Source organism: Camellia sinensis, chromosome 7, assembly GCF_055761805.1.
Source record: "Camellia sinensis isolate YWXY chromosome 7, ASM5576180v1, whole genome shotgun sequence".
NCBI lineage: Eukaryota > Viridiplantae > Streptophyta > Magnoliopsida > Ericales > Theaceae > Camellia > Camellia sinensis.
The window spans coordinates 46,148,757-46,174,148 of NC_138967.1; the positions used below are offsets into that span (position 1 = coordinate 46,148,757).

Here is a 25,392-nt window from a genome sequence, read left to right on the forward strand (position 1 = left end):
GTTAATGAGGAGGTATGGGAGCAGAGGTGCTTCAACAAGTAGAGCACTGCCCAGGGCTGCAATCTGGTGAGCAGCAGTGGCGACAATGTCTCTATCTGCATCGATAGAAGGTGGAGTGGATAAAGGGAGGGTCGTCCTAAATGAGGCATAAGTAACTCTGAAAATGGGGGAAGTCCTCGGTGTAAAGCTGAATGGGAAGAGGGCCGAAGTATTGGAGAAAATAGTGGACCTTGAATTGAAGGACAAGGAACGCATTGAAGGGGGGGTGAGAATTGGGGTATAGAGTACACCAGCTGGGGGGGAAATAGGAGAAGCAGTGGTTAATTATGAAGATTCTATCATGGAATATTAGAGGGCTGGGGAGAAAGGAGAAGAGAAGTAAGTTAAAGAAGCTTTTAAAGGAGAGAAATGTAGATGTTGCTTTGTTCCAAAAGACAAAGAAATCAGAACTAACAGAGGATGAAGTCAGATCAGTGTGGGTAAGGGGCAAAATGGAGTTTATGGTGGTGGATGTTGTAGGCTCTACGAGTGGATTATTGTGTATTTGGGATCCAGATGTATTCCAAGTTAAGGACTGCTGTAACAATAGAAGATTTATATTATTATCAGGTACTCTCTTTAACCAATTTGACTGTGCTATTCTAAACATTGATGCACCTAATGATGTGGGCTCAAGAGGGAATCTGTGGAATTGTTTGTTGAAGTTGAAGGAGGAATTTCATAATCCCTGGTGTTTAGGAGGGGATTTTAATGAGATTAGGCATATTGGGGAAAGGAAAGGGTGTTCAAGGAGAGATAGAGGCATGAAGAATTTAATGAGTTTATTGATAAGTGTGAGGTATCTGATTAACCACTACTTGGGAGGAGGTTCACTTCGTGTAATTCATGTGCTAGTGAGAAGTGGAGTAAAATAGATAGAATACTTGAAGATCCAAAGTGGCTTGAGGTGTTTAATTTTAAACTGTGAGGTCTACCCAGACTGGTCTCTGATCACTGCCCTCTCCTTTTGATGGAAGATGAGAGGGATTGGGGCCCAAAACCCTTTAGGGTACTAAATGCTTGGTTCTTACATAAAGATTTTCACAGTTTCTGAGAGTCAAATTGGAAAGAGTCCAAAGTAGAAGGCTGGGCTGGGTTTATACTGTTTCAAAAATTGAAGATATTGAAAAGTAGCCTCAAAAGTTGGAATGTGGAGGTTTTTGGAAATGTACTAAATAAATTGAAGGCAGCAGAGGGTGAACTTCACAGCTTTGATATTCTGGCTGAGGTTAGAGACCTTGATGGTGCGAAAAAAGTTATGAGAAGTGAAGCTGGAGCTGAGATGTGGAGGTTGAGTAGGATGGTGGAATGGTTATGGCTGCAAAAGTCAAGACTTAACTGGGCAATGAAAGGGGATAAAAATACAAGATACTTCTGTAACAACCCTCATTTTAACTTAGTCACACTTGCATACATTTATGGATGATCTTGTTTTAATATGTGCATTTGCAAATCTTGTCTTGTTTTGCTTGAATGATTGCTTGCATGTTTTGTTCTCGTCTGGTGCGATGCCGAGGTCATCTTAAGCCTAGACACCTTCGAGACCTTTGTCACTTAGAACTATCTTGGAACCCCGATTGGTTGACCTCCATCTTCACCCTGGCATATTGGCCGAGATGTCACCATCTAGGCCGAGGTTCGCGTTGCCTGGGCCGAGATGTTAATATCTAGGCGTTCTAGATCCTTGATCCTTGCATGAGTGATTTTGTTCCTGGAACGGTATAACCTAGACCGAGGTGTGGCACATCTAGGCCAAGGTGCGGCACAGCTTAGTCAAGTGTTGTCCTTCCAAGCCGTTGTAACAAGCCCGCAGGGGGACCTCGCTACAGCTCGGACTCGACTTTTGTAGTCACGGTTCTAAGTCTGAACCAAAGAGTCCAAATCCGGCAAATCGTTTTGAGAAAACAGATTTTTGAAAGAAGTGCCAAACATGGACTGCTTTGCCAGATACAGAGTCGCCACCTAAATATTTTATTTTGGGAAATTTAGGAAACCCTGACTCGGTGCCGAAGGGCCACGTGTCCGTCATCACCAAAGTTGCCTCGGCTCGGGAACTTGGGTACGATTGGGGAAGGTCACTTCGTGAGCACCCCCGCTCGCCCGGTCATAGACCGGCCTCTACTAACCATGATATCAATTTTTGAAAACATTGTGAGTTCTTATTCCGGTTATTAGCCTAGGTTACTATGTGATGCGCACAGCATACAAGTATAGACTGGATCGCCTGAATTGGAACAAAACATTTCATGTTCGTTTTTTGAAAATGGTTTGCTACCCGCAGGTAGGCTTGAAACATTTGATGATTTACTCCAATTCAGATAACCCAGCCTCCACCCACAGGCATTCAGGCAGTTATATCACATAAGCACATAGCCTCATTGTAAGCATGTTATTCATGGCAGTCACTCACACGCATGCAAGGATGCTAAAGCATAAAGCTTACCGGGTACTCCAAGCCAAAACAGAAACTCATTAGAAATCATGCATGAAACCTAAGTATACAGAAATGCTTAATGCAACACATGCAAGAATGCAAACTATAGCAGGCTCGGCTATTCTAAACATGGCATATGGAATGCTACAACTAACATGTATTCAATTTGGAATTGAAAGTACAATGCAGTTAGTATGATGCGCCGAGCCCAGTGCATGCAATACAGATGAATGAATGCAAACATGCTGTCATACTGTATGCTAATTTAAACATGCCTTAATCTAACCATCAAAAGCGGATAAATAAAAGGGAGAAATACGTGGGGTTGGAAGACATACAACACACACACGCACACTTATTACAGTTGTGCCCTCGCGCAGAGGGTCCAAATAAATAATACAGTCCCAAATGAAAGAATATTACAGTCCAAATATTATACAAATTCCTAATTAATTAATGAATTAACTAAGAAAGCAAGTAAAACTGGCGTGCAAGCCAGGGACTGCCTTGCTTCTGACGGATGACACATGTCCGGGTTGCCTTGTGCGGAAATCCACCGGGATGCCCCAATTAGCCTCTGTTTAGCAATTATTCTTGAAAAGCGTGCCAAGTCCTGGAAAGTTACTGATTCCTGATTTTGCTGCAACGGAGAGCAGGAAAGGGGCATAGCAATGTATTTCACAAATATATGCATGCCTCGATCCTCGTGCCACCAATCACGCATACCGAGGCATGATGGCCGAGGAGTCGAATTGCACAATTCAATGTAGAATGAATGCACGTATAAACACAACAAAACCTAACTCCATCATGGGTAATCCGGAGTGTCGGTGACTGGGAAATTGAGACACATTCTGTCACTCGGAGTACGAAATGCACCTCGTTTCCTGTGCCCAGGCTAACTCCTATCCCGAACACGATGCAATCTGCATGATATGCAACTAAGATGCAATCCTAACATACACCATGCTATGAAAGTGAGATGCCTCGAAATGCGTGCACGCAGGTGCGCAAACCGAGAAAATTACAGAATGCAATCTAAGATACAACCTAGTATGCACTATGCTGTGAAAATGAGATGCCTCGAAATGCATGCACGCAGGTGCGCAAACTGAGAAAATTACAGAATGCAATCTAAGATACAACCTAGTATGCACTATGCTGTGAAAATGAGATGTCTCGAAATGCGTGCACACAGGCACGCAAATCGAGAAAATGACAGACGCAATGTAATAGCATGGAAATGGCATGTAGGATGCAACATGGACTTACACTAACATGAGAGAGCCTCAGCCACACTCACATGAGATGCCGATGGATGAAAATGAGGCGCCTCGAAATACGTGCACACGGGCACGCAAACCGAGGCGATGACAAACGCAATGCAAATGACATGGAAACATGATATGGGCTTATACCAACATGAGTGAGCCTCAGCCACACTCACATAGGATGCCGGCGGATGAAAACGAAGTGCCTCGAAATGCGTGCACACGGGCACGCAAACCGAGGCAATGGTATAATGCGATGTAATGACATGGAAACATGATATGGGCTTATACCAACATAAGTGAGCCTCAGCCACACTCACATAGGATGCCGGCGGATGAAAACGAAGTGCCTCGAAATGCGTGCACACGGGCCCGCAAACCGAGGCAATGGCAGAATGCGATGTAATGACATGAAAACATGATATGGGCTTATACCAACATGAGTGAGCCTCAGCCACACTCACATAGGATGCCGATGGATGAAAACGAAGTGCCTCGAAATGCGTGCACACGGGCACGCAAACCGAGGCGATGGCAGAATGCGATGTAATAACATAGAAACATGATATGGGCTTATACCAACATGAGTGAGCCTCAGCCACACTCACATAGGATGCCGATGGCAGAATGTGAACTATGGCATGGGAAATGATATGCAAACATGGTAATGGGATTTCAGCACTGAAAAGTGGGGGAAAGCAGCCCCGAAATGAGGCGAAATGACACCAAATGCATGAAATAGTCCCGAAATGCGAATTTAAGCACCCGAAATGGCCTATAGCTATGCTAAGCATGCACAATATGGACATGTAATGCAAAGACAGAAGCTAGGCAGTCCCAAACAAGGCACTTTCACAGTTATAAACATGGCCAAACAGCAAGCATAGGTAGGGCAAAAATGGCATGCAAGAATAGGGGCCAAGAGAGGGATAATGAAGCAAGTGATATAAGAAAAATCCAAACTGAAAAATTCCCTTCTACAACACTGAAGAGGGACCAAAAATATGCACATTTACAGTTTATGGAAGCCTCAAAATTAGTATACAAACATGCTAGAAATGCAATGCAAAATGAGGCTCAAAAGTGGCTATAACATGAGGTATGCAAAATATTCACCAAACAGCCAAAGACCCTTAATAAAACATGTAGAATGGGCCAAAATAGGACTATTTCCAGAACTGTAAAATGGCCAAAAACAAAAGCATGATAGGCTAACTAAACATACAAGAATGGGGAATAAAAGAGGGATATAACATGAAGTGGCATATGGAGGTCCCAAACCATGAAAGGACCTAAATGAAACATGAATAATGGACCAAAATAAGCACTTTTTCAGAACTGTAAAATGGCCAAAAACAAAAGCATGGTAGGCTGCCATTGCATGCAAAAATGGGACCAAAAGAGGAGTATAAAGGTAAGTACAACATGGAAGTCCCAAATGGTGTTGAGCCCTTCTTCAATGTTGAAGAGGGGCTCAAAATAAGTCTAATATCAGTTTACAACATGCTCAAAAACAGATTACTCATGGGCCAAAAATAGCATGCAAGATTATGACATATAAGAGGATCAATGAAGCAAGTGCATCATGGAGGGCTCAAACAGGGTTGAGCCCTTAATTAAAAGTGAAGATGAGCTCAAAAGTGGGCCACTTTCAGTTAGGGCCGGAGCTTGAAACAAAAAGCATATAAGGCTTACAAATGGATCAAGAAAAAGGGTCAAAGAGGAGAAATGTTACTCACCCTTGAAGACTAAAGCTTTTGTTGCTTCTTGGACCAATTTGCAGCTTCTTTAGCCTTTGAGGAGCTCTCCTTGTTGCTGGAAATGAAGTGGTGATGGTAGAGCTTGGTGGTGTAGAAGAAATGGTGATTAGGGACTCGGACGTTTTCAAGGGAATGAGAGGAATAGAGAGGGCTTTGTGTATGGAAGCTTGAAGAACAATTTTTCCGACCCTTGAATGTGATATAGCTTGCTGGTTATAAGGGCCAAAAAGGGGGTGTAAAGGTGGGGGAAAAGGAGGGCAACTTTCCCCCACAAAATATCCCCCGGATATTGATATTTTCTGGGGGATAAAGCCCTACAGCTGTAAAGTGAACAGTGCAAGGATCTCGGCCGGCCAGGTATTTTTGTTGCAGGTGGCCGGCCGGCCACATCCCCTAGCCGGCCGGCTAGGGGTCAAAAGGGTCAAGCTGATTTAGTGGCCGGCCACCAACTGATGGTGTCCTCCCATGTGTGTACATCACAAATATGTGGTTCAAAGTTCAAGAATGTGGGTCCAAGGGGTTCAACATTAGCCCGGAAAGAGGGGTTCAAAAGGGTCAAGCAACATTAGTGGCCGGCCACCATTTTTTAGGGTCCTCCCATGTGTGTACATCACAAATATGTGGTTCAAAGTTCAAGAAAGTGGGTCCAAGGTGTTCAACATTAGCCCGGAAGGAGGGGTTCAAAAGGGTCAAATTGAATTAATGGCCGGCCACCACTTTTTAGGATCCTCCCAAGTGTGTACATCACAAATATGTGGTTGAAAGTTCAAGAAGATGGCCCCAAGGTGTTCAACATTAGCCCGAAAGTGCGAAAAACGGGCGCCGGAGGGCGTCGGAGGATGTATAACTGGTTGCTGCAACAATTACTGGCCTCCCACCCTTCAGTGACCTTCTTAGTGATAAAACAGAGGTACCTGCCAAAAATGAACGAAAACCGTTGCAAAACGAATGTTCGAGGGCCAAAACGCGCAGTTCGAGGTCCTGAAAATGGGCTGTTAAGCACCGAAAGTGGCATTCGGCCACGAAGTGGGTTTCTCAGACCCCAGTGTCCCTCAAAAGGGAGAAAATAGAAAGTATGCCAAAAACCGGAGCAATAGGAGATGGTTAAGCTGTCCCGAACTGAGGCACACGGCCTGACGGCTCTGAAAACCGGAAACCGAACTCCGAAATGGGAAAAATGGCCTACGGCCACCAAATGTAGCCTACGAACATTGAGAGATGGTCTACGGGACCTCTCCCTTCCCTCAGGAAAAGAAACAAAGAAAACCGAGCCTGGTTCGCAAACCGAGGCAAAGTACAAAAGAGGGTTCGGAAGTCTGGAGGCAGGGCTCACGGCCGCAACTCTGAAACTTCTGAACGAGCACATTATGCAACATCACCAAGTGCTCAATCAGTGACGTCTGAGTCTTAAGGTCGGTCAAAAATGGGGTGTCTACAGCCGTAGTCATTGTTACCCTGCTTGCCGAAGCTTTGCCGAAGCCGAGATCATCACTTGTCGGAGTCTTGTTGTTAGCCGATGTTGTTACTTGCCAGTGTGTTCTTGCCGCCTAGCTTGTCGAGTACACTTTGTCTTGGTCTTGTCTTGTCATGTCATGTCAGTCACCTTTTTGGATAGAGACAATCAGCCGATGCCACGTGTCCCGGCAGAGGGATTAAGTCAGTGATTGTCGTGAGGAGCATATCTTTTTGTATCAATCTTGCCTTGTAGAGAGAGAAACTCTAGAAAGAAGAAGGAGAAGTTTGAGCTAGAGAGAGTAAACTTCCAAGCTTGATCATTGGAGCTTGAGCCGTCAGATTCGAGTTTTGAGGTTAGAATCTTAACCTATTCTTGTTGTTCTTATTGATCATCTAGCTGCATTGCACGATCAAACCTATTCTATACGCCATTCATCGATTTAAAGTTGGTTTTAGAAAGAGAAAATGGTTTTCATGTATTTTTGAAGAAATGCCTCGTTTGATCCGAAAGTTTGCATTAAGGCTTATGCTTTTGTGTTTGTTTTGATAAGATCCTTGAGTGTGGGTACCCAGGTCCATGTTTTCGAAATAATAGCATGAAATCTCAGCTTTTGTATAGCAAGTTTTGATCTTTTCATTCATCTTTTTCATACTCATGTTCTTCATGTTTATCAAGAGGGAAACCCAGATTTTCCCGACTTCGCTTTTGAATGTGGCCATCGAGGCCACACCTCGGCAAGGAGGTGTGGGACCTCGGCATAGACCTGGTAGTTGCCTAGCGTGTTTTCCAAAGATAAGAAACTGTGTTTTGATTTGATTGACTTAGTTTTTGAAGAATGCCGAGGTCATTTGCATGTATGCTAGACTTGTTTTGAGTAGTGCATTCAATAGACTTTGCCATGCGTTTGTAGGACTTGGACTTGCCTTGACCCCGACATTTGAAGAACTAGGTGAGTGGTATTTTTAATAAAGCTATGTTATACGTTTTGATAAAGACTTTGCTTTGCTTTGTTTTGAAAGTGTTTGTTAAGCATGAATAATTGTCCCTGTTTTGTATATCAAGTATGATATTGTCTTAATGACCTTCTCAGAAAGTCCCTTGTACTGGAGGACTCTAAACTTTCGCAGCACATCTCGTTTGAAAGTCCCTTGTGCTGGAGGACTCAAAACTTTCACAGCACATTTCGTCTTGGAAGTCCCTCATGCTGGAGGACTCTAAACTTTCGCAGTACGTCTTGTTTTGAAAGTCCCTTGTGCTTGAGGATTCTAAACTTTCGCAGCACCCTTGATTTGTACTCTAGTGTTAAAGGGCTACGGGCCTTTGTAACATAGGTCCCTCGTGCTGGAGGACTCTAAACTTTCGCAGCACATATTATTTTGAAAGTCCCTTGTGCTAGAGGACTCTAAACTATAGTAGCACCCTTATTTGAGATGCCTCTCTTGCTTTGTCTTGTTTTGCCACGAGGGGTTCGCCGCGTGGATACGTTTGCCAAAATGTTAATATTTGTAATATGTGATGCTAGTAAGTATCCCTTGAAGCTTGAAGATCTATTAGATGAACGAGGTCCATTTCTTGTTATATATAAAGTTTTGTCTTGTATTGTTTTGAAAGGACTTCGGCTATTATTCATGCAAACTCCTTTATTATTTATACCATTCACTGAGTATCCAAGCTCACCCTCTTTATATATATGTAGGTGACGAACAAGAAGGTGGTGACGCCTAGATGTGATTCTGGAGCTTATTTTGGGTTTTTGATTATGTCGGCTTAACGTGTATTTACGTCGGCAGTCTTGAAAATTATGCTTCTCGATTTGTACTATTTGTATGTTGCGTACGTCCGCTTGAGAAGCCTTTTGATCAAGATGTGTGTTTTGCATGATTGTTATGTCGGCAAAGAGGATGTTGGCAATCTGGCAGACTGCGTTCTTAGATCTGTAATTCGTACAATTTGTTCATGTCGGCTTGTGGAGCCCTTTGCTAATATGTAAAAAAAATGTAATTTGTACTTTGCTTTGCTTGTAATTAAGATTATAACCCATACGTAAATGGTTGCTATCTCTTTTGACTTATGCACAGCTCTTATGGACTAATCTGTTTGTATAAATCGCTTCCGTACTTGTTAGCCCCATATATTTATACTCTGTTGTGTGTGAATTTTGAAAGTTGGCCTTCGGTAATCTCGGATTACTGGCCATCACGGCACCAAACTACTAGGGGCGGTTTGGGGTCGTGACAACTTCCATGTAGTAGCAAAATGCAGAACAATTAGAAATGAAATAAATTCTATTATAGAAGGGGAGGTAGTGTTTGAAGATCTGTGTCAAGTGAAGAGTAAGGTGTTTGAACACTTTAAAAATCAGTACACAGAGCACTGGCCATCAAGACCTGTGTTGGGGGGTCTTTTTCCATCAGTAGAAGATAGGGTGAGGCTTGGATGGTTAGAATCAGATTTTTCAGAAGCAGAAATCAAATCAGCAGTGATGGATTGTGATGGGAATAAGGCACCAGGACCTGATGGTTTTAATTTGTTATGTTATCAGAAGTTTTGGAAAGTCATGAAAGGTGATGTGGTTAATTTTGTGAAAGAATTTCATAACAATCGTAAGTTGGTAAAGGCTATAAACAGTTCTTTCATAACCCTTATTCCTAAGAGGGATAATCCAACAGGGCTATCTGATTATAGACCTATAAGTTTGGTAGGCTCAATCTACAAGATCATAGCAAAATTGTTGGCAAATAGACTGAAAATTGTAATGCCTCATATCATAAGTGAGTCTCAATCTGCGTTCTTAAGTGGAAGAAATATTCTAGATGGGGTGCTAATTGCTAATGAGGTTGTTGAGGGATAGAAGAAAGCCAAGAAAAAGGGAGTGCTTATTCAGTTGGATATTGAAAAGGCATATGATTCCATTAATTGGGGGTTTTTGTTTTCAATGTTTTCTAATTTTGGGTTTGGAGATAAGTGGATCAATTGGATTAAGGAGTGTGTAACAACTGCAAGGTTCTCAGTGCTTGTCAATGGAGCTTCTACTGAAGAGTTCAGCCCACAAAGAGGGCTAAGACAAGGGGACCCTCTGTCCCCTTTTCTGTTTAATCTAGCAGCAGAAGGTCTACATCTGTTATTGAGCCGAGCTTCTGAGTTAAAACTAATTAAAGGTGTTAAGGTAGGGCATGATGGTGTGTTGTTAACTCACCTCCAGTTTGCAGATAACTCATTATTATTCTGTGAAGCTAAGGTGAATGAGGTGAGGAAGTTGAAAAGGGTGCTAAAATGCTTCGAAATTATGTCTGGCCTGAAAATAAACTTCCATAAGAGTGTTGTATGTGGTGTGGGTGTTTCTAAGGAGATGTTAGATGGTTTTGCTGCAGTGCTGAATTGTAAAATTAAGTCATTACCTCTCACGAATCTAGGGATGCCATTAGGAGCTAATCCAAGGAAGAAAGCTACATGGAAACTAGTTGTAGATAAAGTCAAAAGCAAGCTGGCTGGTTGGAAGAGGAAGTTGTTGTCTTTTGCAGGGAGGCTAACACTTGTCAAAGCAGTAACTTCAGCATTGCCGGTGTTTTACTTGTCTTTGTTCAAGATGCCTGAAGGGGTAGCTAGAGAGTTGGAGAAGATTCAAGCCACATTTTTATGGGGTGGTTCTGAACTGGTAAGGAAAATTCATATGATCAAATGGGAGAACTTGTCTAAAATAGTGGATCAAGGTGGTTTGGGCATCAGGAAAATAAGGGATGTGAACAAGTGTTTGTTAATTAAATGGTGGTGGAGGTTTGGTAGTGAAAATGATGCTTTGTGGAATAGAGTAATTTGTAGCAGATATAAGATGGAGGTTGATGGTTGGATCCCATCTCTAATTTCATCTAGCAGCCACTCGGCAATTTGAAAAGGGATCATTTTTGTTGTTGAACAGTGTAATAGCTTAAAGGAGTTTTATTTGAATAATTTTCAGTTGAAGGTTGGGGATGGGAGGAGGATCAGGTTTTGGTCTAATACATGGTGTCAGTCTGCTTGTTTAAAGGATGAATTTCCAACTTTGTATAGGTTGTCTTTGGATAAAAAGGAATCCTTAAGAATACTGGCTGATAAGAAAAGTACAGTGGGTGGTTGGTCCTTTGCATTTAGAAGGGAGTTATATGAGTGGGAGGAGCAAGAGCTGGCTAGACTTCTTAATTATCTGCTAGTGGCTCCTGCAGTGTGTCCAGAGTGTGTCGATCGGCTTACATGGTCAGCCTTATCTTCTGGGGTTCTAAATGTAGCAGATTTATATAGGTGGGGTGAGGATAATGCAGGTGCCACCATGAGTATTACCAAACTGATTTGGCTTAAGTACATCCCTCCTAAGGTGCAGGTTTTTGGTTGGTTTGCTTGGAAAAGAAGAGTTAAGACCAAGGAATTTTCACAAAAATTAGGGGTGATTAATCCAAATGCTTCCACAGCTTGTGTGTTTTGTGGCAGTGGCAATGAATCAGTGAACCATGTATTAATATGGTGTCCCCTTGTGTTGATGGTTTGGACTAAAATGCTGAAATGGTGGGATGTCTAAGCTGCTATTCTAGGCTCTGTGGAGAGTCTTCTTCTGTGGTGGGCGGGGAGGAAGTTAAAGAAGAAAGAAAGAAAGATTTGGAGGGTGATTCCATTGGCTGTGATGTGGTCAATTTGGAAGTGTAGAAATGAGTGTGTGTTTAGAGCAACTCCTCCAAAACTGGTGGATCTTTGTGACTTAATTAAGTATAGGATTGCTTTTTGGTTAAAACCAGTCCTCAGAGACTTTCATTTTTCAGTTCAGGATTTTGTTCTTAATCTGAAACAAATCAGGAAGTGCTTGGGAGGGTCTGTTACACTTATATAGTACTGATTGGTATGCTGGGTTGTTATGGTGTGATAAGCTCTGGTGATGTGATGTACATTTGTAGTGTTGTACTGCTCTTGTGTATGTTGTTCTGCTCTGTTGCTGTTCTACTCTTATGTGTGTTGTTCTGCTCTGTTGGTGTAGATGGGGGTCGCTCTGTTGCCTTGTGGAGTTGATTGGTGTTGTGTTCTCTGCTGATTTTGATGCTGAGGGCTGGTGGTGGAATCTGATCTATTGATGCTGGTCCTATCTGTAGATTGGGGGAGTTGGTGTGAGGCTTGTAGCTATATCAGGGTGATGTGTCAAATGGTGTGTAGTCTGGGTATTCTGGTCATGGAGTGTATTCTGTGGCTGCCTAGTTTGGAGACTTCCTTCAGGTTCAGTGTGTGTCTGCAGACTGATCTGTGGCTGTTTGTTGTGATCTGTGTATGCTGATCTGAATATTCTGATCTGTTAGTCTTTGTTTTGCTCAACATTGCAGTATGGGTGAAGTTAAGTTGGTCTGCTATGCTTTGTTAGCTGTGGATGCCCTTTTTAATTTTGTTTTACTTGTTTTGTTTGTTAGTTTCTCACCAACTGGAGCTTGGAGTTTCAGTTAGCTCCAAGCTCTTCTTTATTGATGTTCTATATCTTTTTGCATGCCTTCATCAATAAAGATTTTCTTTGCCGATCAAAAAAAAATATATGATTACATTCATCCTATTTTGCACACCACGCAATCTCAATTCGCACCATTTTATTGTTTGAATATTAACTTTCAAATAAAAATTAATTTTTCAGATATTTACTTCTGAACAAATACACTATTCAATAATTTGGCATCCAAACAATTATTTTGTGTTTGGAAGGTGATGAACAACTGATTTTTGTTCATATTCGGAGATTGATATTTGAATGACACAAATGGTGTGAACTATTATAAAGTGTGATATGCCAAAAAGATTTATCTTTTTTATTTACTGCTTCATTAAAATGTTTTGGACCAAACTCTCACTTAATTTAGAACATTCATGTTAATCTTTGATTTTTGTTTTCCTTTTTTTATCCCTTTTATGGTGTTGGTAAACTTTGTAACATTAAGTGCATATTTTTTACTTCCATTTAGAAATCAATGACGATCAACATAAAAATATAGATATGTTTCTTAAATTATTCTATTTATTATTACAAATAAATCGATCATTCTATTCATTATTATGGATAGATTTTTTTTAATTTACCAATAGATTTCAAAAACTAACAAATTTACGTACCATCAACAATAGTCTTATTAAAAGGTGAAATTTGAGATTATTTTGATCTTATCAAAGAAGTCTGAGAAGAAAAATAAAACAATTTGTATACATGTCAACTATGTACATGATTAAATGTTAAATAATTCCCTTTCTTATCTTATCTATTATCAGAGATTTAGATTAGAAAACCATAAATAATTGGGGAATTTTTTTTAAGGTCCCTAATAAGAGTAATTTACAGCATAAAGGACACCAAAAATAGGAATGATGTCTCAGGTCCCTCACTAACGACAGGCGCGTTTTTATTTTTTTTTTTGGATCAAAATACCCTTCACAGATCAACATAGAATGCTCAACTCGATTGCATTCCGATGACTCAATTCATTCCAAACATCCAACCATTTTCATGAGTAAGAGAACATGAGAATTAGGGTTTCACTATCATCTTCATTGTCGCCATTACGGTTTCATTATCTTCTGCCAAACTCTTTTCAATTCGTTCCTCACAAATTTCTCTGACCCATTTTCATTGTTCATCGTCATCTCAGGTCATCTTCATCTCATTGCATCTTCATCTCAAGCCATTTCAGTTCGAAATTAGGGTTTTCATTATCACTCTGGTAAGTTTTCTCCAATCCAACTAGTTTTTCTCCGCCACACAGTTGACTAGCCTTCCATTAATTAGGATTTCAATTTCGTAATAAAAACCTACATGAATTTGAAAAATGTTATTTCTCTAAGTTTCGAACTTATTCTTGAAGATGTTTGTGTGATTTTGTCTGTAAATTTCTCTGTCATTTGAATTTCTCTGGTATTTGCTTGATCTATGTGTTTTCTTTGAATTTTCTCTGGCATTTTATTCCCCCATTTGTTTCTGGTTATTCCATATTTTTCTCTAGTTTTCTGTAAATTGCTCTGGCATTTTCATATTATGGAATTCATATTTTTTTTGGCTTGCCATGTTTAATTTTCTCTATCATATATGTAATTTTCTCTGGCTTGCCATGTGTAATTTTCTCTGGTATGTTTATTTTGTTCCATTCTTAAATTTTCTATGACCACATCACTTTTCTCTTTTCTGTGGTTCTGTCATGTTCTATTTTCTCTTGTTGTTTGTAAATTTCTCTAGCATTTTCATATTATGGAATACACACGTGTTTAATTTTCTCTAGCTTACCATGTGTAATTTTCTCTGGTATGTTTATTTTGTTCCATTCTTGAATTTTCTCTGGCCACATCACTTTTCTCATTTGTGTGTGTCTGTTATGTTCAATTTTCTCTGGTTGTCTATAAATTTCTCTAACATTTTCATATTATGGAATGACATTTTCTCTAGTTTGCCTTGTTTAATTTTCTTTGGCATATATGTAATATTTTCTCTGATATGTTTATTTTGTTCCACACTTGAATTTTCTATGGCCACATCATTTTTCTCTTTTGTGTGTGTCTGTTATGTTCTATTTTCTTTGGTTGTCTATAAATTTCTCTGGGATTTTTATATTATGGAATGCATATTTTCTCTGGCTTGCCTTGTTAATTTTCTTTGGCATATATGTAATTTCTCCTGGCTTGCCATGTGTAATTTTCTCTGGTATATGTTTAGTTTGTTCCATTCTTGAATTTTCTCAGGCCACATCACTTTTCTCCTTTGTGTGTGTTTGTTATGTTCCATTTTCTCTTGTTGTCTGTAAATTTCTCTGGGATTTAACGTTGACATCTTTATGTTTTCATTGTCTAAAAATGATGAAACGTAAAAGCAGCAAAACACCATAAACACCAAGTAAGAAACAGAAACTCTATAAAGAAGATAATCTAATTTGAATATTTCTTAAAACTAACTATACCTATAATTTGTATGCAGTGTGGATTGTGGCCTCTTCGTTTGCTACATAATGAGACAATATAGCAACCATGAACCTATCAGCTCAACATTGTCAAAACAAGACGTAAGGTTCACAAGGATAGAAAATCATAGAGAGATTTGCGACCGAAATTGGCCGGTCATGGACAGAACCAATTGAAATATCACCAAAAGAAGAACTAAAAGTATAATAGTGAAAGCATACTAGTGAAATGAAGACAATGTACACAATGTAATTAGGAATGACCCTTCAATTTTTTTTTTCGTACATTGAAGAAATGATGTTTTTGACATGTATGTATCTATATTGTTTTAACTAATGTAAATTTCATAACTATCAATGGTTAAATATTTTTTTTTATAATGCATATTTAGTGGTGATTATCAACACAATCCACGCAAAGAAAATTGTCTAAAGAAATTTTTCTTGTATGAAGTTACCAGAATTTCACAGAAAAATTTAACTCGTATCGTGCCAAAATGGTGCCTATATGATCATGTAATTTGTAATGCACTGTGTTGGTACGAAATAATCATCAAATTCAAAAAACACAATGCACATTGTAGTTTTCTCTGCTATTGGCAAATTTCTCTAGATGAATTTGAGCACACAAAACACAGTGCACTATTAGCAAATTTCTCTGGATGAATTTGACCTCACAAAACATAGTGCAGAAAGTAATTTTCTTTGCTAGTGGCAAATTTCTCTAGATGAATTTGCCACAATACACATAGTAAATTTCTCTGGATGAATTTCACCTCACAAATTTCTCTAGATGAAATTGACCTTACAAAACATAGTGCACAAAGTAATTTTCTCTGTTACTAGCAAATTTCTCTGGATAAATTTGCCACAATGCACATAGTAAATTTCTTTGGATGAATTTGACCTCACAAATTTCTCTACTATTGACAAATTTCACTGGATGAATTTGACCTCACAAAATGCAATGCACATTTAAACAAACACAATGCACATAGCAAATTTCTCTACTATAGGAAAATTTCTCTGGATCAATTTGATTGGTATTATAAAGGCACTCCCAAAGTATGTTTCTAAAAACGCAACATAAAAAGTAATTTTCACTGCTATTAAAAAATTTCTCTGGATAAATTTGATTGGTATTATATATACACTGTCCAAAAAGTACATTTCACAAAACAAAATACACAAGGTAATTCTCAAATGTATTATTCAATCAATAAATGTAATATCCTCAACTATTTAACAAAGGTTCCTTGCATATCCTCTTATTATGGCGATCAATCCTATCACATCGACTACACTTAATCACCCTTTTAAACTCTTCAGTAGAAGCAATTTTGTTCTTCTTTGGCCTCCCAGCTGGTCTCTTACTCAATGCAAGTAAAATCATAGCATCATCAATTCAATTCGCATGAAACATTAATGATAATAGTATCATTCCCATATTTGCACAGCAATAACACTGCACTGTCCATCTAAACTAAAACAAAAAATATCAAAAATAACTTGTTCAATATAAAAATACTTCACAAGAACAACATAAAAGTCTAGAGAAATTTCTAATAATTATAATTTTCTCTGGATTATAATACCTACCTTATAATTTTCTCTGGACTCAAATAAAAGTCCAGAGAAATTTACAAACTTAAATTCACCTTCAAGATAACAAAAGCAAAATTACAGAAGAATTAATGAATCTAGAGAAAATCACAGAGATATTCAATGCTAACTATTAAACACAATCATAGACAAAAATCACACAGAAGATCAGTTATCAAATTAAAAGCTTCTCTGTGATTTTCACTGGACTACAAGCTTATAATTTTCTCTGTGTGATTGTGCATTATTGGACTCAAATCAGAATGCAGAGAAATTTCTCTGGAATATAAACATACAATTTTCTCTGGAATATGAACATATAATTTTCTCTGGAATACAAAGCAAAGTGTAGAAAAATGAAAAGTGCAGAATAAATGAAAAAAACAGAGCACAAAACTTAAGACAGTGAAGAAAAACAGAGCCGGTCTCCAAACACGAAGAACAAAACTTATCATTGATAAACATGTAACACAGAATGAAAAATCAACTCTATTGTCAATAACAAAGAATAAAAAATCAACTTCAAAAATCAAAAAATAATTCACTAAGCTGGCTTTTCTATCACTTTGATTAAAACTGAAAATAAAAACCTAATTCAAAATAAACTACAAAAACTTATTTGAAATCGGAGTCCATATATACAAATCAAATGAAAAATAAAAAACTTAAACTGATTATTAAACTTACCTGATTCAGCTTTACTGGAAATTCGAGCTTCAACACGACTTCAACTTCTACACGATCAACGAAACTCAACTACTATACGACTACAAAATTCCTATAAAATTTCCATGAAATTTGCATCATCGAAATCTCCATCGATTGCCAAGTTCATCCCAAACTAATCTTCCACAAAAATAGTAACGTAATCTTCAGATTCCAAAATTGAAAACCACGTATAATATACAAAAGGGTAAAATAGGTATTTTATAAACTAAACTAACATTGAGGGACCTTAGACACCAGAAAATATTATTCTGGATCTCTCCTCATACTAAAAGTTGGATAGGGACCTTAGACCAATTTTCCCTAAATAATTCCTAAACACAACTAATTTAAGTTCTATCACAAAGTTTAGTAGTATTTGAAAGGCTTAGACCGCATAGAAAAATACAAAAAGATCTGAGGAGGCCAAAAAAATAATTTATTTCTTGTAATGGTTGTTACTTAGACAAGTTTTATGAAGTCATATTCACAATCATGTGTATTTTGACGAAAAATAGCTCATTTACAGTTGTTCGATTTAATTGCAACAAATTTAAATCATAATTAACTGATTTTCCATCTATAAGGTAATACTCAAACCAAAAATCGCTTGCATAACCATATTTACTTTCTATATGAGGTTATCACCTTCCAATACTAAATCCTAATAGATTAAGATAATATAGGCCTAAGAAAAATTTATGTTATTAATTATAATAATGAATTTTAGGTTCATCATATTATGAAAATTCCGAGAATCATTTTACGAATGTGTAAACTACCACTTATACTAATAGGCATTGTAACGCCCTCAAAATTAACCCATTATATATATATATCATTGACATGCATTATTCAAAGAAAACAATTTATTAATTCATTCATCAGAGTATTACTAAATAAAAGCATTACATGTAACATCGAATAAAATGCCCTACAGGCTTACATCGTTCCAAGCCAACACTTGGATACAAAAATATGAGTTCTAACTCAATACAAGAAAAGCCCTAGGCTTGAATGTTTACATGTACTAATAAATAAAGACAATTAACTAAAGAAAGTCTTCTTCAAAATCCATAAACCAAACCCTCTCAAGCTAAGTCCTTGGAGGTAGCTTATCACCTGAACCTGAAAATGATGTTCCCATAAAGGGTGAGCCACAGCCCAGTAGAAATATACTAAACCAAATATAAGCATTGAATAAAGCAATAGCATTCAATAATTGGATAACCAAGATAATCAGTTATATCTTTATACAGTTTCATGACATTAATGTCTAAGACACGTTTTACTTTCCAATATATTAATTCAATATGGCTCAGAACCTGGCCAAACTTACAACAGTGTACTCTATATATCAAATTCACATTCTTCCATTATCAACAAACAAATGAGACTCAGGCTCAAACCAAAACACTTCATACTTCCAATTTGATACACATTTTAGTGCTGTATCAACAAAACACTTCAATATAAATAAGCACACATAAAAGTGATGCTAATGGAGTCCATCCCCTATCTCCTCCCAAACAAAAATCCGGTTTAGAGGTCCATCCCCTATCTTCCCCTAAACCGTGGAGTACATCCCCTATCTCCTCCCACACAAAACAAAGTATGTAAACACATAACATATACATCACACAATCAATACACATAATGTCTGTATTAATTCAACAGTCAAAATTAATGACTCAACCAATGTGATTAGTTTCAGTTATACCTAATCCACATGCATTGTCTACAACAATCACGACTATCCTCCACCGATAGCCCAAAACAGTTATTTCTAGACTTGGAAATAACTATAACAACAATTCAATAAATTATCCCACTACACCATTTAATCAACAATTTCCCAATTTCATGAATTTAACCAAATTCCTCAATTCCCTTAAATTAATTATACAAATTAATTAATTATTACAACTAGGGTTTTTTTCCCAAAATTATCAAAGTAACCCCAACATATCAAATTACCAAAACTTAGAACAAAACTTATGAAATGGAGTAGGAAATCCCTACCTCAAAGAAATAGCCCCAAAAGAGAAGATGGAGATGGAGACCCAAACTTCAAAGTGATCCAAACTACCAACAATTCAGATTAAAACGAAGCCCTCTACTCACACACTCTTTTTAATGAAGGATCTAGGGTAGAAACACACCCTAAGTGGATCAAATCTAAGAGAGAAGGTGAGTAGGGAGAGAGAGAAGTCGGACCTAGGTTTGGAATAAAAAGAAGATGAAAAAGACTGATCAAAACCCGCTGCTGCTTATATAAACTGGACAGGCTCGCTCGAGCAAAGACATGGTCGCTCGAGCGACCAGACACAAGAAAACCTCGCTCGAGCGAAGAAAAGCTCGATCGAGCCAAGAATACAATGCTTCAGGCCTGCAACCCTGGAGCACGCTCGAGCGACAAAATGCTCGCTCGAGCAAGGAACTCGAAAACATACACCTCGCTCGCTCGAGCGAAGAAAGTCTCGCTCGAGCGAATAAGCACTGCCCTCAGGTCTGTACCAGACGCAGTCGCTCGCTCGAGCGAAGCAAATCTGGATCGAGCCAGAAGACACAAAAGCACACCTCGCTCGAGCGACCAATCCCTGGCTCGAGCGAACAACCCAAAAACTGGACAGCAACACTTGGTTTACAAATCCAACCAACCAGAAACAAACCTGCCCAACTCATCCTATAACTCCAAATGAGAAAATAAAAGATGACAACAACAATTATACAATGGCAGAATATACGGAACCTAAGTCCGGATTCAATAATCAAATGGAAAAAGACTGGGGTCGCTATAACCTCCCCCCCTTAAAAGAATTTCGTCCCCGAAATTAAGCATAAATTTTTGAAAACAGGTTTTTTCTCAATTCTCTCAGATATTATATAACAATAATAACAACTTGACCCAATACTGGTCACTTCATCTCTTTATCAAGAGGCATCTCACAATATATAAAACAACATATATTTCAGTCTGCATCACTATTATGCATTATTCCTTTCAATGTTAGCAATTCCCATATCATATTCAATTGCATGATATATACAACACATTTAACAATGTAATCAACATATGCAATGTTACACTAAACTCCTTATAATGAAGCAAGTTTCAAAATACACCCATTTACCAAAACGTACTCAATGTTTTACAACTTAAGACATATGTAAGGCTCTTAAGTTCAACACCATTACAAAATCTAAAAACAAGATTACAAATCGATAAACATGTCCGGGTATTTTTCACGAACTTCCAACTCACGTTCCCAAGTGGCTTCCTCCACTCCGTGATGTTTCCACAAAACTTTGACCAAAGGGATGGTTTTGCCTCGCAAAACTTGATCCCGCCTATCCAAGACCCGAACCGGTCTCTCCTCATACGAGACATCCTCATCAACCACTAAATCAGTCCAATCCAACACATGTGATGGATCTGGCTCATACTTCCGAAGCATACTCACATGAAACACGTCATGTACTCCGGACAACTGCGGCGGCAAAGCTAAACGATAAGCAGCCTCGCCAATCCTCTCAAGGATCTCAAACGGACCAATGAACCGAGGGGACAACTTCCCGCTCTTCCCAAATCTCATCAAACCCCGTCTAGGTGATATCTTCAGAAAGACATGATCACCCACCTCAAACACCAAAGGTCTCCTCCTACGGTCGGCATAAGATTTCTGACGACTCTGTGCTGTAACAAGTCTCTTACGGATAAGCTCAACTTTCTCCGTCGTTTCCCTCACCAACTTCGGACCCAACAGAGGTGCATCACCCACCTCGGCCCAACAAACAGGAGATCTACACAGTCGGCCATACAAGGCCTCAAATGGTGCCATACCGATACTGGACTGGAAACTGTTATTGTAAGCAAACTCTACCAATGGAAAGTGTCTCTCCCATGACCCACTAAAGTCTAGAACACACCCTCGAAGCATATCCTCAAGGATCTGAATGGTACGCTCAGACTGCCCGTCAATCTGAGGATGATAAGCCGTGCTAAAGGTCAACTTAGTGCCTAAGGCACTCTGCAAACTCTGCCACAACCTGGCAGTAAAACGAGGATCTCTATCTGAGACGATCGTCACTGGGACCCCGTGCAATCTCACTATGTCCCGAATGTATAGGTCGGCAAGATGATCTACCGAATCTCTCACGCGCATCGGAATGAAGTGCGCCGACTTAGTCAACCGGTCTACAACCACCCAAATAGCATCACTACCCCGCTGAGTCCTCGGAAGACCCACAACGAAGTCCATAGTGACGTGTTCCCACTTCCACTCGGCAATAGGCAAGGGTTGCAACAAACCCGCTGGCCTCTGATGTTCGGCCTTCACTTGCTGACAAGTAAGGCACTTAGATACGAAAGCTGCCACATCTCTCTTCATACCCCACCACCAAAACTGGCGACTCAAATCCCGATACATCTTAGTGCCTCCCGGATGCACCGCAAGGCGTGAATGATGAAACTCTCGGAGTACCTCCTCTCGGTAAGACTCCGGCACAAGCAGACGGTCTCGGTATCTCACACTAAAGTCGGAATACACCGTCAAACCCTTCTCCACCTTCCCACCGGAAATCTTCTCACGGAGAGATTCTACCTCAAGGTCACCTCTCTGAGCCTCTAACACTCGAGTCACAAGTGTAGGCTGTGCAACAACAGAAAACAAGGCCGCAGCCTCAACGGATTCGCCCAGAAGTAAATCAAACTCCCCAAGTGCACCCAACATCTCCCATTCTCGGATGGCTATACTAGCTATGTCACCAACAGGTTTCCTGCTAAGGGCATCGGCCACCACATTGGCCTTTCCCGGATGATAATGCAACTCAAAGTCATAATCCTCTATAAATTCCATCCACCTCCTCTGCCTCAAGTTCAAGTCTTTCTGTGTAAACAAATATTTCAGACTCTTATGATCCGAGAATACCTCAAATTTCTCACCATAAAGATAATGCCTCCAAATCTTCAAGGCAAATATCACAGCTGCTAACTCTAGATCATGCGTAGGGTAATTTTGCTCGTGAATTTTCAACTGACGTGAGCCATAGGCAACTACTTTCCCTTCTTGCATTAACACACAACCCAGACCCTCTCGTGAGGCGTCACAATAGACTGCATAACCCAACCCTCTCTCTGGAATAATCAATACTGGGGCGGTGGTCAGTCTAACTTTCAACTCCTGAAACGACTTTTCACAAGTCTCACTCCATACAAATTTGACTCCCTTCCGAGCCAATCTAGTCAAAGGCGAAGCTAATCTGGAGAAATCTTTCACAAACCGGCGATAATACCCAGCTAACCCCAGAAAACTGCGGATCTCAAACACACTCTTAGGCTGTGCCCAATCTTGCACTGCCTCAGTTTTGGATGTATCAACAGACACTCTTTTCCCCGAAACTACATGGCCTAAGAACTTGACCTCTTCTAGCCAGAAATCACACTTCGCAAACTTAGCATAAAGCTTATGGGCTCTAAGTAACTCAAGCACCACTCTCAAGTGTTCCTTGTGCTTCTCCTCAGAAGGTGAATAGATAAGGATGTCGTCCACGAAGACAACTACAAAACAATCTAAAAATTCCTGGAATATCCGGTTCATCAAATCCATAAAAACTGCCGGTGCGTTGGTGAGCCCAAATGGCATCACCAGAAACTCAAAGTGGCCATACCGCGTACGGAATGCCGTTTTCGGAATATCCTCCTCCCTGACTCTTAACTGATGATAACCCGACCTCAAGTCTATTTTCGAGAAACAACGGGAACCCTTCAACTGATCGAACAGATCATCTATACGAGGCATAGGATACTTATTCTTAACCGTAGCCCGATTCAATTTCCGGTAATCTATACAAAGTCTCAAAGCACCACCTTTCTTTTTAACAAAGAGGGCCGGTGCTCCCCACGGCGAAACACTAGGACGTATAAAACCCTTGTCTAGTAACTCCTGGAGCTGAATCTTCAACTCAACTAACTCGGCTGGGGCAAAACGATAAGGTGCCATAGAAATCGGCGCCGTGCCGGGCACTAGGTCAATAGAGAATTCAATCTCCCGATGCGGTGGCAAACCAACAAGGTCCTCAGGAAAGACGTCCGAGTACTCACAAACCACCCTTGGCAACACAATCTGTGTCTCATCATCCTCACTAATCGAAAGGTTAGCAAGTAGACCACTAAGCTCACTCCGTCCTCGTGGAACATACCCCGGTGGCAACACATCACCAACCCGGTCCCCCAAAAAATGAAAGAACTCTCCGCTCACGGTACAACAAGTGACCCTCTGGCGGTAGCAATCAATAACTGCCCGGTATGACGATAACCAGTCCATACCCAAAATAACGTCGAAACCCCTCATAGGCATAACTACAAAGGAAAATGGGATTCTATGATAATCAACCTCTATATCACAACCCCTAACACCTTGTTTCAAAATCAATTCACCCCCAAGAGGTGACACTACACAAATAGGAGATGCTAACTGTGCTAACTCCAACTCCAAAACAGATGCAAATGCAGCAGACACAAAAGAATGAGATGCACTCGTATCAATCAAAACATTAGCAACCGAGTTGCAAAACAAGAAGGTACCTCTCACAACTGATGGTGCTGGCACAAGATCCTGCGCGGTAACAGCGTACACGCGCCCAGACGACCTCTGATCAACCTGCTCACCCCTAGGAGCATAAGATTGTTGTACCGACTGGGACGATGAAGCCCCCTGATTGGCCCTCGAGGCCTGACCTGACTGAGCTGGCTGCTGACCCTGAATCGGCCTCAAACCAAATGCACCAGGTGTGCCACCCAACTGCGGGCAATACCTCTTAATATGCCCTGGCTGACCACACTGATAACACGAGAGTGGTTGGCCTCTACCCTGACTCTGGCTCTGAGATCGAACCGAAGATGATGCTGCTCTCTGCACTCCTCCCCTCTGAGGACAAACTGGAGACTTGTGGCCCAGCTGGCCACACTTGAAACAAGTAATGTCTCCCTGACTGCCTTTCCCCGAACTAGCACTCGGCACAGGAAAAGTCGATCTAGAAAAACTACCCTGAGACTGCTGAGGATTAAAACCCTTCTGTCTCCTACCATCACTCTGACCATCCTGACTCCTCTTGGAGCCCTTCTGTCCTTCCTCCTCCTCCTGCATCATGATTTCCATGTGGGCTGCAGCATCAACCATACGCCCATAATCCCGAATCATAGTTCCCCCAACTCTCAGCTTGAGGCCACGCCTCAACTTCTTCTCAAACTCAATACAGCGGCGTTCCTCAGACGCCACCAACTCAGGTGCAAACCTGGACAAGCTAGTAAATGCAGCCTCAAACTCGGCCACTGAAGAACTCGACTGCTTAAGCTGACAAAAATGGTCTCTCAGCTTCTCTCTAACTGCTGGAGATAAGAACTTTTCCTGGAAAGCATTCACAAAAGCCTCCCATGTACCTCCTATACGACCTTTAGAAAACTTCCACCACTAACCCGCATCCCCTTTCAACTGGAAAGATGCCAAGGTCACTTTCAACCCTTCGTCTTCGATGCCAAGCATCTCAAACGTCTTCGTTGTCTGTTCGAGCCATTCATCTGCCTTAAGCGGCTCTTTAGGATCACCCACAAATTCATCCGGATTAGACCGGAAGAACTCCCTCTTCAGAAAGGAAGGTCCTGCATCTACAGCAACATCCCGAGCTTGATTCTCAGCTCTGAGAATGCCTACTGACTCCCTGAATGCCCCTGCTATCTCTCGGGCTAGAGCGCCCATAGCCTGCTGGCCTACTGGCTCGGCCACATTGGCCTGGCCAATTCCCTCCTGAACTACCGGAATCTCCTCTGGCACAGGCACCTCCTGCCTACCCGGCCTACCACGCCTACCGCGTCCTCGTCCTCGTCCTGACATCCTAATAAAGGAAACAAAGACATTAGCACATTAATAAATGTGCCGAAGCTAAACACTCGCGTCCTAATGCATTGGACAACAATAATTCATTCCACGTAAGCACATAATCACATAAGCACCTACGAATTTCATTCCCGGATAATGATAGTCTCAATGCGTTACTATAGTTCCGGTTGGAAACAGCAGTGATCAAGTGCCTTTCCAACAAGACTACAAGAAACTCAAGGGTCCAATCAACATCCTAGGAACTACATTCCATACCCACATAATCACATAAACATGTTATCACATAAGCATAC

At 40.4% G+C, this 25,392-nt stretch overlaps 1 protein-coding gene across 1 annotated transcript; it reads left to right on the forward strand.

Annotated features, from left to right (window-relative positions):
- Positions 1 to 326: 326 nt before the first annotated feature.
- Positions 327 to 9,811, forward strand: LOC114299127 (uncharacterized). Its single transcript, XM_082880670.1, has 3 exons — positions 327 to 878; positions 1,226 to 1,415; positions 9,375 to 9,811. The coding sequence occupies exons 1-3, from the start codon at positions 327 to 329 to the stop codon at positions 9,809 to 9,811; spliced, it is 1,179 nt and encodes a 392-aa protein (XP_082736796.1).
- Positions 9,812 to 25,392: the final 15,581 nt, after the last annotated feature.

Bases quoted from the DNA above. Each gene is read 5' to 3' on its own strand.
- LOC114299127 (XM_082880670.1), top strand. From the start codon at position 327: ATGAAGATTCTATCATGGAATATTAGAGGGCTGGGGAGAAAGGAGAAG. The intron at 879-1,225 runs GTAATTCATGTG...AATAAATTGAAG, and splicing joins TGGGAGGAGGTTCACTTCGT to GCAGCAGAGGGTGAACTTCA. The intron at 1,416-9,374 runs GTAACAACCCTC...TTTTTCCATCAG, and splicing joins TAAAAATACAAGATACTTCT to TAGAAGATAGGGTGAGGCTT.